The sequence below is a fragment of the Rhineura floridana genome, chromosome 4 (assembly GCF_030035675.1).
Source record: "Rhineura floridana isolate rRhiFlo1 chromosome 4, rRhiFlo1.hap2, whole genome shotgun sequence".
NCBI lineage: Eukaryota > Metazoa > Chordata > Lepidosauria > Squamata > Rhineuridae > Rhineura > Rhineura floridana.
The window spans coordinates 33,589,740-33,605,590 of NC_084483.1; the positions used below are offsets into that span (position 1 = coordinate 33,589,740).

At 41.2% G+C, this 15,851-nt stretch overlaps 1 protein-coding gene across 7 annotated transcripts in view; it reads right to left on the bottom strand.

Annotated features, from left to right (window-relative positions):
* The window catches only part of GREB1 (growth regulating estrogen receptor binding 1), a 155,642-nt gene that overhangs the window by 63,239 nt on the left and 76,552 nt on the right, over nucleotides 1-15,851 (bottom strand). For 6 of the 7 annotated variants that reach the window (XM_061622750.1, XM_061622747.1, XM_061622751.1 and 3 more), the window contains one exon: nucleotides 336-518. In XM_061622750.1, coding sequence (XP_061478734.1) covers nucleotides 336-518 — 183 coding nt within the window. Of the gene's footprint in view, nucleotides 1-335; nucleotides 519-10,553; nucleotides 10,614-15,851 lie in introns of those variants that run through there. The other variant, XM_061622753.1, reaches the window with a different exon arrangement.

Sequence of the window (15,851 nt, forward strand, 5' to 3'; positions counted from 1 at the left end):
GCTTAAGTGAGTGGGCTTACAGACAATTTGCCTGATCCTTCTCAAAAAGGGAAGAAGATTGCAAAAATCACCTACACATATAGCCATATTCCTTTGTAGGTATACAGGAGCAAGAGTTTATGCTCCCCACCCCATCGACTAAGGCGGGTCAGGTAAGAATATTTATCAGGCTGGTTGGTTTAGAATAGATGCCTACATTTCTTTTTAAGTATTTTTATTGGGCTTTTAAAGAATTTTCATTGATTCCCTCCATCTCAGATTTATTTCTAAGGAGTCATATATCTAAACCGCCAGAGAAATTCCAGATCTCTAATGGGACAGGCTCATTATCTCACCTGCCCCCTTCCAGCAGATTGCAGATCCTTTGGTAAGAGTTCCCTGTGCATTCCTCACCAGATAATACTTTAAGTGTTTCTGTTTCTTGGGCTGAGTAGTCAGCTTAAGATTGATGTGATTGGAAAACTCAGTAAAGTAGCAGAATCCTTTCTTGCCACAGCCGACACAATTGCCAGAGAAACCTGATGAAATAAACATACACAAAGATGGAAAAGAGATAAGTGAAATAACACAGATAACACACTTCAGGTTGTTTGGTGGGGCCATAAAGAATGTACTCAATCTAATTTTTTTTTCTTCACTCACATAAAAAGACACATAAACATTGCATGAGGGTCAGCTCTTTCTAAATAAATGCCTGCATTTAACAGCGACCCAATCTCTTTCATTTGTGGTTTTAATGACATCTTGGAGACGGATGGAAATCCCATTTCTCTTTGTTAATAATGCCAGATAGACCGATCAATAGAATGATGGAAATGGGAAGGAATGACAAATTGATATCACAGGATGGTCACAAAGCTTAAGTTATAGACTTTATAAGTGGTGACCAGAACAATCAATGGCTGTTCACAGGAACATTTTAGTGTGTGGTAACTAGATAAAAAAACCTTGCTCCCATGTTTTTCAGCAGCTTCAACCTATGGTGTGCCTGTCCTGTGTACCCACTAGGATTAAGGTTTAGATACACCACTAAATGTTGCTTTCCAGACATTTGCAGTAATATGTGAAAAGCCAAATTCTGCACATGATGGTAGGGGCCCCACAACCGTCTTAACTAGGGCTGCCAGGTTCAGGGCCTGAGACTGATCCTGTATTTTTAGGAGAAGAGAAAGTCAGTCAAGTGCAGGTGTTCTTGCAACACTGTAATGGGAAAAACCACAAGGTGGAATTCTCCCTCCCCCCTGCCCAACTTTTAAAGATACAGAAAACCTCTTGGTTGCCAGTCCCGGCCTCCAAGAGGTCTTCTGTACCTTTAAAAGTTGTGCAGGGGCAAGGGAGAATTCCACCTTGTAGTCTTTCCCATTACAATGTTGCAAGAACACCTGCACTTGTCTGACTTTCTCTTCTCCTAAAAATACAGGATCAGTCTCAGGCCCTGAACCTGGCAACCCTAGTCTAAACCCATGCTTAAATGGCTTGAACTAACATAGGCAAAGGTTTACAGAGGTGAAAAAATATCCCCAAGCTGAGCTGTTGGGGGACTAACTTTCCTTTGCTAGAGAAACAATGGCCAGAACCAACATTTGAAGAAGTCAACTCTTTTAATCTAAGAAATTTAGGGTTCTGGATTCATATCTAATTCATCTGGAATGATAAAATGACTATATTCAGTATTACCTGCCCCACCGTTGTCAAAACTCTGAACAATGATTTGGCCCTGTGGCTAACACTGCTATGCCACAATTTCTTGGTGGCACAACATTAGCAAGCAAAGTGTCTCACCTGCATTCTAACTACTGAACCTACCATCCATTAACTAGAATTTGAACTTATGGGTGCTTTGAAATTATTTCCATGCCGGGAAGTGTCTAGGTAGAGTGATCCAAAATAAACGGGTCTTTTAAAGCAAGATATTATGACATTACAACTAAATACATTTTTTCATCCATTCAATAGCTCCCGCTTATAGCAGGTTGAGTGGTTCTGAAAGCAAGTTTGCAGTAGAAGCTGGCTGTATACAGTACTGATTAGCTAGCACTCTAGTGATATCACTAAGAACATCCCCCCTCCTGTCCCAGCAATCCTTGGTATAGTTTTGCAAGTTTCATTTTCTAGAGAGCTTCGGCTATGGGGCGGTATATAAGTACAATAAATAAATAAATAAATATTTATAAGGAGAAGAATAAACATATAAAAGTACATATAGCACTTTAAAAAACTAAAGGAGAGCAGAACTAAGTTGCACATTTCAAACATTCCTGCCATTTGGTGGGCATCTTACTTAGGACTGAGTCAATGTAGGATGGGGAAGCACATTTCATGAAAAACATCACCCTCATGAAACGCACACGTATCTCATTTTGGCAGTTGTTTTGGGAGGCCGAAATTCAGGGTAATGGCAGGAAACACTGCACTCGCCCTTACTGGGCTTTGTGACATCATCCTGCAGCCACATTTGATTGGTTATATGGTGTCATCAGGAAATTTATTCAGAGCGAGAGCTATGCTTTCTTACTTCACTGATTTGGCTTTGTGAGATGGTCATGTAGCCAGTTCTGACTGGATGCATCACATCATGTCATTGTGTTGACGACATGATTCATGACTGTCTGAGGAAGAAGCCCCTGGTTTTAAAGAAAATTGCACTGGACCTGTATAGCGGGGGAGGGGAAACAGGCAGTGAAACAGTATGTAAAAGCAGTGTGTGTGTGAAACTTACAGATATACACCCTTTCATCTTTAAATTTTTCATGGGTGAGAGTTTGGGGCACCGCTACTATACTATGATATTACAGCAAGCACAGGGATCAAAACACCACATTAATCATACCAGTAATTCAATAAGTAGATGCTTGTTCTGTGTAATGCCTCAGTTGTACAAAAACATCTGGACCTAGCACATAATAGGGAGAACTGCTCATTTTGTAAGCAAACTAAATAAAACAGGTTTTCCATATACATTGTAGATAAGGCAAAGGTCAGGGGTGCCAGGCCAACCAGAAGGTGTTCCAATTCATCTCTGTCATAAGGCTGAGCCCATGAGATGGCTAGAGATCAATATTTGTAGTCTGACAGATAAAGGCCTTTCACCTCTAGGTCATCAGTTCAAAACCAGCCTTCATCAATAGTGACCAAAGGTTGTTATGTCTGATGAGTGTTCAGTGGTCTATAGTTAATTACATTTGGCTGACTCTGCTGGACCACATCTGAGAGACTGTATTACCCCTCTTGGTGCTGTGACATTTGGAGGGAGGAGGCCAAAGGCAGCAGGGAAAATGGGACAAAATGACTAAGCCCTTTATTTTTACATGTGGTCCTCTACATGTCAACTTCCAATGCTCCATTGCCCTGCTCAGGTTTTACAAATGTCTGAACATACAATGCCAGAATGTGGGGCTGACCATCAGCTTTGACAGCTTAAAAGGGAATTAGGTGATTTCATGGACGACAAGGCTGTCAATGGCTACTAGCCATGATGGCTATATGCTAGCTCCAGGATCACAGGGAGAATGTCTATGAATACTAGTTGCTAGGAAATAACCCCGGTAGAAGGCCACTGCCCTCATGTCCTGAACACAGGCTTTTTAGGGGCATCTGATTAGCCACTATGGGAAACATGATGCTGGACTACATAGGCCTTTGGTCAGATCCAGCAGGGCTCCTCCTTAATGGTCATACATGTTGGAAATGGATAAACTGCATTTCATAGTTGCCCCTGACTTTTAGACATTACAAAGATGTGTGCAAATTTAGCCCATTTTCTGGATATTTAAACTTACATGGAATGATACATAGGCGCATAGGAAGCTTTTACTGAGCCAGACTGATGGTTCATCTAGCTCAGTGCTGCATATTCTGACTGGCACCTGCTCTGCAGGGTTTCAGGCAGGAGACATTCCCAGCCCTACCTGGAGATGTTGGGGATTGAACCTGGGACCTTCTGCATGCAAGGCAGATGTTCTGCCACAGAGCTATAGCCCTTCCCCACTGCTAGTTGCTGTGCTTTTCACAGATATTTGATATGTAGCCATTAAAAGATGATTACAGTTATCTCCATGTTCTGAGAAGCTGACTCTGCCAATTCCATTCAAGGTGCTATTAAAAAGCTAGAGTAGGCCACACCTTTCCCCCCCCTAAATGGCAACATACAAGAACCAACATATAATGGGAGAAAGTATGCCCCAAAATTCACCGTCTTCAGCATGGTGTGCAAAGACAACTCACAGCCTTCACTGGTTGCACTCGCTTGAAATGAAGTTCAGTACAGTAGTTGATTCTTGTTCATATGACACTTGGGGAAATTAGCTGACTAGCTGCACACTCAGCCACTGCACTTCATGGTGTTTAAGGCCAGCCGTGGGAGTCTGGTCACTTTGTTTATGGTAGCAGTGATGAAGCCTTGTTGAGGGAAGGGATTTTTCCTGTCTTATTAAAGGAGGCAAGGATTACTGTTGGAAAGGGGGCACCAATTGCTAGATCCACCTGATTTAAATTACAGACCTCGTCTCTAATTTGCCATTTTGGAGGAGGTGACAGAAACATGCAGTGGCAGCCTAACTTTAGGCAATCCTGGATATTGGCAGGTTACATAGATACCTAGTATCAATCACATTTTCAGATTGGTTATGGGACTGAAACTGCCTTGGTTGCCATGGTCAACAACCTGTGTCCGGAGAACAAGGGAAGTGCAACCCTGCTAGTTCTTCCAGATCTCTCCAAGGCTTTTAATACCATCAACCAGGATATCCTTCTGCACTGTTTGTGCAATTTGGAAATCAGGGGTACTGCACTGCAGTGGTTTGGCTCAGAGGTAGATGCCAGATGGTGGTACTCAGAGTGTTTCCCCTCCCCATGGGGTTTATCTTGTAGGATTCCACAGGGCTCAGTTTTCTCTGCCATGCTGTTTAACATCTACTAGTACTGTAACTAATAATAAACAGTTGTCCATAAGGAGTACAGATCTGATGTTTGGAAGCAATAAAGGACTGGATGTCAGTAAACTGAAACTCAGTCCTGACAAGACAGAGGTGCTGTGGGACAGTTCTTTTTCTGCCCAGAGATATGGTGTTCAATCAGCTCTGGAGGGGATTGCACTCTCCCAAAGGATTGTATGCACAGTCTGGGACTGCTATTAAAACACTGCAGCTAGATGGTTAAAAGACTGTTTGCCACCCTGGGCTTCTTTGGGAGGAAAGGCAGGATAGAAATTTAATTAAAAATAAAATAAAAATATCTTGCCTATATTGAAACAACCACTGGCTCCCGATAGGTTTCTGAGCTTCTGCTGCTCTATCATGTTCAAGTTTGTACTTATTTCATATTATTAAATGTTAATTATTTTATTGCTATTTTTGCAATAGTTAGCTACCTTGTAGACCCAACATTAGGTGGAAAAGCTGGACAGAATTTATACAGTGATTATGATGATGATGAAAAGATCAGGTAACCTGACCTGAAAACCCCTGTTTCCACATTCAGTGCCACTTTGTGTGCATGACCAAGGACAGGAAGGGAACCAATGGAGGGTGGAGTTGTCACTGCATGAGGACTTCATTGGATGGAGTTCCAGTCCTCCAGCACAACATCTCTTCCCCTCCAAAACTATGAAGTGGATCTGTACTGAGCAGAAAGAGCAGGGCAAAGAATTTCAATAAAAACAAGTGGGACTTGCAGCAAAATGTTGCAGTGTGAAGTGCTCCAGTTCAGGGTGACAGCCAGTCATACCTTTTCCAGGATACTTCATTATTTCCTCCCTGGTTTTCCATTTTTCTCCTCTCAACAGACAGTTAGCATTCCATGCCCATTGGATGCATAATCAAGACCTCATTTTTTGCACTTCTGCAAACATTCTATTGATGTATTGTTATATTCATGGGGTTTTTTGTAAGCCGCCTTGAGGGCCTTTTGGCCATCAGGCGGGGTATAAATTTAATAAATAATAATAATAATAAACCTACAGGTTCCCCAAAGCCTGTTAATACCTTTCTCTTATGTGTGGATGGTGCCATTTCGGCTTCATAAGAATCCACACTTGGAGAATGTGTTCACGATTAGCATATAGGGCAGTATTTGGTTCTGACTGACAGGTTCTGCCTATGATTCTTTTCATGCAGAAAAACTGAATGAATCCCCAATCTTTTCCCATCCTGCTTCCTAATGTTGTCCTAAATTTACTTCCTAGAAGCAAGTGCGGAGATAAGCTGTGCAAATGTAGCCCTCTGCAATGGGGAAAAATATAGCAAGACAAGAGCCATGCTACTGTTTACACTCCAGAGCTTCCTCAAGAGATGAGGAGTAAATAGGAAAATAAGGAGGCCTTCTGGGGGAGAATGATAAGAAAACTATGGGAACAGGGAGGGTGCTAAATTTATGGAATGCCCTCCCTAGGAAAAAAAAACCAAGAAAGAGTCTTGTGTCACCATTATGGCACAAACCTTCATGGATGAGAATTCACCTCATCAGATGCATAGAATGTAATCCTGAGGTAGCAGGCATGGTCTTTAAGGTGTCACAAGAATCTTTCTCATTTTTCATGCAACACACTAACATGGCTGACCCTCTGCAAATTGCAACAATGGAATTCTCCCTGGGCAACTGCAGGTGGTATCCACATGAGGATCATTCAAGTATCGGGCTAAAACCATTCTTTTCATCAAGGATTTTATTCTAATGCAGAAGTGGTATACCTGTGGCCCTCCAGGATGTTGCTGGACTACAACTCCCACTATCCCTGACCATTGGCCATGCTGGCTGGGAAGGTCCAACAACATCTGGAGGGCCATTGGTTCCCCATCCGTTTTAATCATTGGTTTTGGTCTGCAAAGACTGCAAATTTGTACATGCTGTTGGCTACTTTATTGCTACTGCCTTTCTTTTGTTTTTTAAACTGTATTAATAGGTTTGTAAGATTGAGTGGTTTATGAATTTTTTTCTTGTGAACAAATTTGTAGGCTGAATCATAACATGAATCATAACATGACAAAACAAACTGTGATAGGGTCTCAATGCCTCTTACAGAATGCTGCAACGTGTTCTCAGTTAATGGTTGTCACTGATTTTAAGATATACGGAAAGTGCATTTACTAAAGGTTTCCTGAAAAGCTTTTAAGAGGAAGTCCTCTCACTCTGATGAACAAAGACCATTTGATAGCTTCCCATTCGGTATCCAAACTACCTTCCCTACCTTTCTACACTGGTATACTTGCATCCAGAGGGGAGAGAGTACCTATATTACGTCCAAGGTTAGACAAATGGTTCTAAAAAGCCAGTCTCTAATATGAGCAATGGAGAGCCAGTGGGGTGTAGTGGTTAAGGTGTTGGACTACGACCTGGGAGACCAGGGTTTGAATCCCCACACAGCCATGAAGCTGACTGCGTGACCTCGGGCCAGTCACTGCCTCTCGGCCTCAGAGGAAGGCAATGGTAAACCCCCTCTGAATACCGCTTGCCATGAAAACCCTATTTATAGGGTCGCCCATAGGTCAGGATTGACTTGAAGGCAGTCCATTTCCATTTTTTCAATATGAGCAATATACACAAAGCCATGGAGGCAGCAAGTTGGAGCCATGAAAGCAACTTTTTAAACAAAATCAATAAACGGTGTCCTATTTATGCCCCACAGACATTTCACTAGCTTGTCACAAATATGAAACAGAAGTCAAAAAGGCTACTCAGGAAATTACTAGATTCACAGATATGTTTCCTTCTCAGCCTATAGATGCCTTCTAGGCATATCCACAGACAGTTGTGGAGCCAGCTCAGAAAACACTGAAGACACTTTCGGATGGAGTGTATTTCCCTTCTGTGAACAAATTCCTTATCCTCTATCAAACAAGAGCAAATAAGATGTATGACCCCTTTAGGACAACAAATGAGGGAGAAATATCAAAAAGAGGCATACCAGAGCAGATAAACAAAATTTGACTCCATCAGTTTAGAAACAGCATTGAACTTCTCAGAAGGGAAACCTTGACCTGAAGCCAAATTCACCAAGCATACCCCAGCTGGAACTGTCCTAAGGGGATTCCAGATCATTTCTGAGTTGGCTCAGCAGCAGTCTCTGGATGTACCTGTTAGGGCAGCCTTTCCCAACCAGTGTGCCCCAACCAGTGTGCCCCAACCAGCATTGCCAATGGCTGAGGCTGATGGGAGTTGTGGTCCAACAACATCTGGAGGCACACCGGTTGGGAAAGGCTGTGTTAGGGCCTATATAGGAATCAATGAGCTCAGTTGTTCCACTGCAAGGGCTCTGCCCTGAGAAGTACAATTTTTTTTTTAAAAGAGTGACTCAATATCTGCAGGATGTATTTCCTCACCAATTCATATATTTTATTACATTTATACCTTGCCTCTCTTCCATCTTAGAATAATAATCACTGAAGCACAAGGGAGTGACTGGGCTTTCAAGTCAGGTTAGATACCTGGCATTTCCTCTTTTTAAAAACTATTGCTGGGAAATGCCAGAATGGATTCTATACATTCAGGTGATAAAAAGAGAATATTTTGCACAAGTGGGATTTTTGAGATCTCTGTTCCAATTCCAAATTAGTCATTGGCAAAACTCATGGTCTCTCAATCTCCTTCTGTAAAATGGGGATAATAATGGCCTTCCTCAAATAGGTGGTTATGGGAATGAAGGCTATAAGTAACAGTTTGTCATGTACCATGTCCCTTCAGGTGCCATCTGCAGGGGCATCCCTGCAAAATTCAGCAGCATTTTTATTGTTACTAAGACTGGGTGTTTATTGGGGAATCAGTGCTGCTCATTCATGCAAGTTTTTAGCAGCATCTGCAAATTAATCCAGGTTTACCCTTTCTAAGTAAAATTCAATTAATTTAATAAAACCTGTTACCAAGAATCTGTATGCAATATCTAAATGACTCCTTTGCAATATTAAACTTCCATCTGGAAGCATTCTTATAGTCTGCCATACTCTATAGACCACGGATGAGCAACCTCTGGCCCTTGGACCTAATTAAGTCTGGCATGGGTCCCTACATGGCCTGTGTGGCCATTCCCCCAACCTCCCCCACAGAGAGAGAGAGAGAGAGAGAGAGAGAGAGAGAGAGAGAGAGAGAGAGAGAGAGAGAGAGAGAGAGAGAGATCCCTATAAGGATTCCATTAATCACCCAAAAATATATGCACGGAATTGTGATTAACAAAACAGAGGTTTTTATTGTTCTAGCAAAACGTTTCGGCTTCCGCCTTCATCAGCTGCTAACATACAAATGCTACCATCAAGGTGGCACTTATAGAGCTTTGAGAATGGGATGCTCCAAAGAGCTTCATTTACACACACACACCACATATATATCACACATAAACACACAAATTGTAATAACAATAGAATAGAGAGACTTTTGCAGTATTCATTGTAGGGGCTAGAAGCCAAATATGATGCTAATCTTTCTGTACTTTTGGGAAATCTGCACACACTTGTGTCTTTTGCTTCATAAATGAACCCTTCAGACTAGAAAAAGTACTCTAAGAAGATTTAGGATGTGACAGAGCAAGAGTGATCAGAAAGAAGTTTCTACACGGCGTCAGGGCATTACATACAAGCCAAGCCATCCAGATGTGAAAGTAAGGTATCAAAGTCACAAATATTCTCCATGGTGTATCAAAGGTGAAAGCTATTCCCCCCACCTCGCTGGTATGTATGTAATACATCATGGAGCATATATGTGACTTTGAAATCTTGCTTTCACATCTGGATGGCTTGACTGAGTATAAAAAACATCATGCCTTATGGGTAAGCTGCTTTATTAAGCCTGGATCTTGTTATACTCATTTTTGAACATTGAGAACATGAAGCCAACTACTAGTCCCTGAACTTGTGGGCTATAGGAGCAGCAGTGCTATCATTGTTGCAGGACACTGGGACCAGGCACATTATACCCTCTCAGACTTCCTAAAAGGTTCATGGAAGGCAAACAAGTGGTCCACTGGACTGTAGGAACCTGGAGTAAGAAATGCTTATGCTGACAGAAACCACGTTTATGAGTTTGAGGAAAACCCTAAAGGTGGTATAGATATAAATATGCAGCCATCAGCAATAAAGAGATGGGTGTTGTCACTTTATGTATGTGGTCACCGGCCTAAAGGCATTTGAGACATGCTAAATGGGCAGAATTTGCAGAACACACATGATGAGGAAGGTGCATCATGCATTACTGCTGCAATATGTCTTACAAGTGGAATTAGGAATGCTTGAAGAATTCAATTTTTGAAAATTCAGATACAAGCTGCCGTGATTTGCACTTCCCAGACTAACATATCGATTGGAACTTAGTTATCCATCAACATTCACTCCCCAAATGTTCTGACACAGTTCTCAGATCAAGTTATATACATATATAGATATTAGAAATGATGTATTTAGAAATGCACATTTTGTGTGAAAATATACTTTAAAACATGCATTTAAATGTATGTTTAAATGAGAATTTTCTTTCAGATTTTTTAAAAATCATGCTAATGCAGAAACAAGATAGAATGGAGTCATGGATAAAAACACAGGAAAATGACACAGACTGGAAATAGATTGACTCACCCATCCCTAATCAATACTGCCATGCATCTGGATGGTAAAATTATCCTGTCCTGTGGTCAGATAGCCAAAAGGCAAATGCTCGTGTCTACTGTTAGGCTTGTTCCTCTAAGGATATTTGAAATATCCTAGCCACAAAGATTATATATGCCCTCGATGAAGAAGATACACACAACTAGGAAGTGATTTAAGCTTTTCTTATACAGAAGTGATGCTTTACTACTGAACAGAGTCATGAACTTTAAAAGCAAAAAGTGTAGCTCAACAAATATGCCCCCAGAAATTCTGCCAACATAATGGGAACTTTGGCTGAAGTTTGTGGTGCTGAAGCATAATTAAAAATGTTTAGAAGTAAACATAAAAAGAACTTGAAGGGCATTACTCAAAAGGTATTAGCCGAGTACATAGGCCAGTGTAAAGAAGAACTCAGCCTGATCCTAGGCAAGTCTACTTAGAATTAAAGGAAGCACCACAGTGTTCAATGGAGCTTACTCCCAAATGAATGTGTATAGGAAGAATTGCAGCCTTAAGTTATTATTACCAAATGTTCCTTACTACTCTTTTCTCTTCTGGTTTAGCATGCAATTAACACATATACTGCTTCCTCTGTGTTAACAACCTTAGGAACCTTAAGCTGTTAATAATGCCAGCAATGAATGGGCTGAGTGGTACAACATGACTGCCTGTATCTTTAAAATGACAACACACCACTAATTTACAGCCCTTTTAATTCCTTTACTGTCGCAGGCCAATTCTATTGTGACCCATCAAAGTCAGCAAGATCTCATGGCAAAACACATTATTGCCAGATGAAGTTATATACTCTGCCACTTCACACAAAGCTGGCTGTAAACTCAAATCCCAAATTTATTTATACTGGGCTCACATTACATCCTTTTGATTTTTATTGGCAGCCCTTTGTAGCTCCTTGTTGCCTGGCAATATTGCCAAAAGTAACCCTAACAGCAAATACATTTACTCTCAAATACGTAAGAATTTATTATGGCACAGAATACTGTATGTGAAGCTTCCAAGAACACGTTTTGACAGATAGCACAAAGTAACTAGAGTTTCTTCAAAGTTAAACACCAAACATACACAGTAGCTTTGAAAAATCTTATTTATTTGCCTTGTTCAGTACTATCTCCTCTTTGTTTCCCCCCCAGAGTTTAGTTTGTTCTGGGATCTTAACCCACTCACACTAATTCTAATGCAGCAGACATCTATCCATGATCCACCACTTTTATACCTCACTTTTCCTTCAAGCTTGAGTGGCCTACGTAAAATTAATCCCATCTCCTCTCCCCCCTTCCCTTTTCAGCCTAAGAAGGCAGACTAGGGAAAAGCGAATGAGAGACTGGCCCAAGGTCACCCTTCACAATTAGTCCAAGTCCAAGAGCAAGATTCAATCCACTACACCACATTGTCTCTGATTAGGGTTGCCAGGTTCAAGGCCTGAGACTGATCCTGTATCTTTAGGAGAAGAGAAAGTCAGCCAAGTGCAGGTGTTCTTGCAACATTGTAATGGGAAAGACTACAAGGTGGAATTCTCCCTTCCCCCTGCACAACTTTTAAAGATACAGAAGACTTCTTGGTTGCCAGGCCCCGTCTCTAAGAGGTCTTCTGTATCTTTAAAAGTTGTGAAGGGGGAAGGGAGAATTCCACCTTGTGTTTCTTCCCATTACAGAGTTGCAACAACACCTGCACTTGGCACTTGGCTGACTTTCTCTTCTCCTAAAGACACAGGATCAATCTCAGGCCTTGAACCTGGCAACCCTAGCTCTGATTGACTTCCAAGGTACTATACATAGAATTGCAGTGATACTGCAGGGCTGTCTGATCCAGGGATGCTGCTAGGACTGGACCTCAGGGCTGAAGATTGGTGTCCCACAGCTTGGGTGCCCCCCAAATGATCACTCAGAGAGCAGAAGATAAGGGTAATCGCAAAAAAAAATAGGAACATAGAAAGCTGACTTATACTGATTCAGACTCATTCGTCCATCTAGTTCAGTACTGTCAACACTGACTGGCAGTGGTTCTTCAAGATTTCAGGCAGGAGTCATTTTCAAACCCTAGATGCCAGGGATTGAACCTGGGACTTTATGCATGCAAGGCAGATGCTCTACCACTGAGCTATACCCTTCCCCCTTAAGGAAGCCCAGTGTTAGCACTAGGGCTGATGCTGGTCACCAAAGCATCATTTTTCTTTTCTTTTAAATTACAGTAGAGCCCCACTCATATGGCAGGTTAGGTTCCAGACCCCCGCTGGAAAGTGAAAACCGCTGAAAAGCAGATCAGCTGTAGCACGGGGGTCTGGAACCTAACCTGCTGATCGCACCAGAGAAGGAGAAGATCAGATCTTCCCCTCCTCAGGAGTGATCAGCTCGAGTGGGAGTCTGATCGTGCCAGAAGAGAAGATCAGCTGTAGCACGCTATAGCTGATCTTCCCCTCCTCTGGCACGATCAGCTAGAGTGCGGGGAGCTCCAGCCCCCCCCAGCTGATTGCCCTGCTGGCCTTATTAGCAGAATGCCAAAAAGAGGGGCGCTGAGAAGCGGGGCCCTACTGTATAGTCAGGGGCAGGCAACCAGGCATGTACGTGGTTATAGATGTTCATTTTATTATTTTAGCTTTAAAAGTATATTATCTTTTTCTACATCTAAATGGTGATTATTCCCAAGTAAATATGTTTAGTATCAGGGAAGAAGTGAAGTGAGTTTTTAAAAGAGAAAACTGCACATGCTCAGCTTTGTTTCATTTTTTAATCAGGACTGGCAAACTTTTTTGTTTGGTATTTTGATCTAACATATCAGGAATATAGAAGCAGTTGTAAAACATGGAATGGAGGGGGGAGGGGACAAGAAAATGTGAATTTTGTGCTTCATATCTGAAGACATACACACAGCCATCTAAAAGAGATCCCTAAGATCATTAAGTCCATGGTCAAAATTTACCTACTACACCATATGTATGACAAAGAATGTGCTTTAATTTTATCCATGTAAGGCTACAGTCCTACGTACACTTATCTGGGAGCAAGTCCCATTGAACTCAACAGGTCTTCTTTGAGTAGAGTTATACAGGATTGCACTGTAAAGCTGCAATGCTGTGCAGTCTGACTTGGAAATAAGGCACATTTAATTCAGTGGGGCTCACTTTCCAGCAAAATTGAATATGTTTGTTTAACATATTTACAAACCACCATTTATCAAATTAGATGGCAGGGTTCCATGACTTAATCTCAAACTTTGCAATATGTTCAACTGAGATTAATGGGACTTACTTCCAGATAACTGTGTTTAGGAATAGACTGTAAGATATTATTTTCATTATTTACTGAATGTATAGCCTACCTTTCCATCAAGGAGCTCAAGGAAGTGTACATGGTTTTCCCCTCCCCCCCCTCTGTTTTATCCTCACAACAACCCTGTGAGGCAGGTTTGGTTGAGAGATAGCACCTGGTCCAAGGTTATCCAATTAGCTTCATGGCTGGGTGGGGATTTGAACATGAGTCTTCCTGGTTTTAGAGTTGCATTCAAAATCCTACTCAGACTAGCTTCGGGTTGCCAAGTCAGAAGCATCCCAAACTCTGAGATTTCAGGGGCAGGCCCTAGTGATGTCATTAAGTATGATACATTAAGCATCAACCACAGTTGCGTGGAGCATACAATTCAAACAAAAACATTTCTTTGATTGGAAATTAAGATAGAAATCTTTGCTAAAAGATGGTGTTCCCACTTAAGTAAGCCCTGCCTAATTGCTTTAAAAAATAGGATTGGAGGGGGAGAAAAAGATTTACAACACAAGCACAATCCTTTGCTATGTTCACTCAAAAGTCCCATACAATCCTAACCATGTCTACTCAAAAGCAAGTCCTATTGAATTCAGTGGAGTTTACTCCCGGTATGTGTGATTAGCATTGCAGTTTTACTCCCAAAAAGGCAAGCATAGGATTAAATCATATTGGAAAGGTTTTCAAAACACTGCCCTCTTCAATAGCCGAGGAATATTTAAACTTGTTTGACTCCTCATAATTAGAAAAGCATAACACATTGCAATGGCATTTAGATCTCCTGCACACAAGACAGAAAGACTTTTGCTACTGCTGAACACTATAAACTTACTCGGTTTATGAAATTTTCAGACTCATGAGATTTTTATGAGATTTTTCAGGAAAAAACAAGTTTTCTGGCCTTGCAATGGGTTTTAGCTATTGCCTGGAGGTCAATAAATCTCTTGTCTATCACAACCCTGACTTCACTTATTGGCTACAAACCTGAAAGGGCAGGGTTAGAGCAGCCAGCTACAAGCTCATTTAACAGAAGTTGCAGGAGAGGTGGCTGACGTTTTGGTGTATATCTTGTGAACCAGACCACCTAGAAACTTAATTTTTTTAAAAAATAAAAGCTGAAAATCCAGAGATGGAAGTGACTGACCTGGAGAAGACCCCAAAAAACCTGAGTCTCTGGGCAAAAACCAGAGACCTGGCAACTCTAAACTAGACTAGGGACGGGTAAGAATTTCAATTCAGTTCACATTTCAAGCAGAATTTATCAAATTTGCAATGTCCGAAACAACATGAGAACCGAAACACAGCCATCCTTCAAAATTCACATTTATTAGAATTTTGGGATGCAGTTCGCCAACTAAACAACATTTACAAAAATACATATATATGGGGCAAGTGTGCATAAAAATGAATACGAGTGAAAATAACATGCAAAAAGGCATGAAATGATGAGAAATGGCTTGCAAAAATGTGTGCTTTTGTCAATGCCTACAAAAGTGTGATTATTTGGAGAAATGCGCTCTAAAATGGTGGAGAATTTTCATGAGGATTTTTTTTAAAAAATTGCGGATTGCTGTAGAAATGTAGAGAACTGAAGTTAACATTGGAAAAATGAGAAGCTGAAAGAACCGAAACAGACAGATCTTTCCATCCCTAATGACACACATTTATTTATTTATTTATTAAATTTCTATACCGCCCCATAGCCAAAGCTCTCTGGGCGGTGCACAACATTCAAACATAAAAATACAATAGGTCACATATAAACAAATTTTAAAACTTTTTTAAAAAAAACTTTAAAATTATAAAATACCCAGAAGAATCAAGACAGTTTTCAACACATACTAAAATGCTAAAATGCCTGGGAAAAGAGGAAAGATTTAACCTGGCGCCGAAACGACAGCAATGTTGGTGCCAGGTGTACCTCATCAGGCAGATTGTTCCATAATTCGGGGGCCACCACTGAGAAGGCCTTTTCCTGGTTGTCACCCTCCGAGCTTCCCTATGAGTAGGT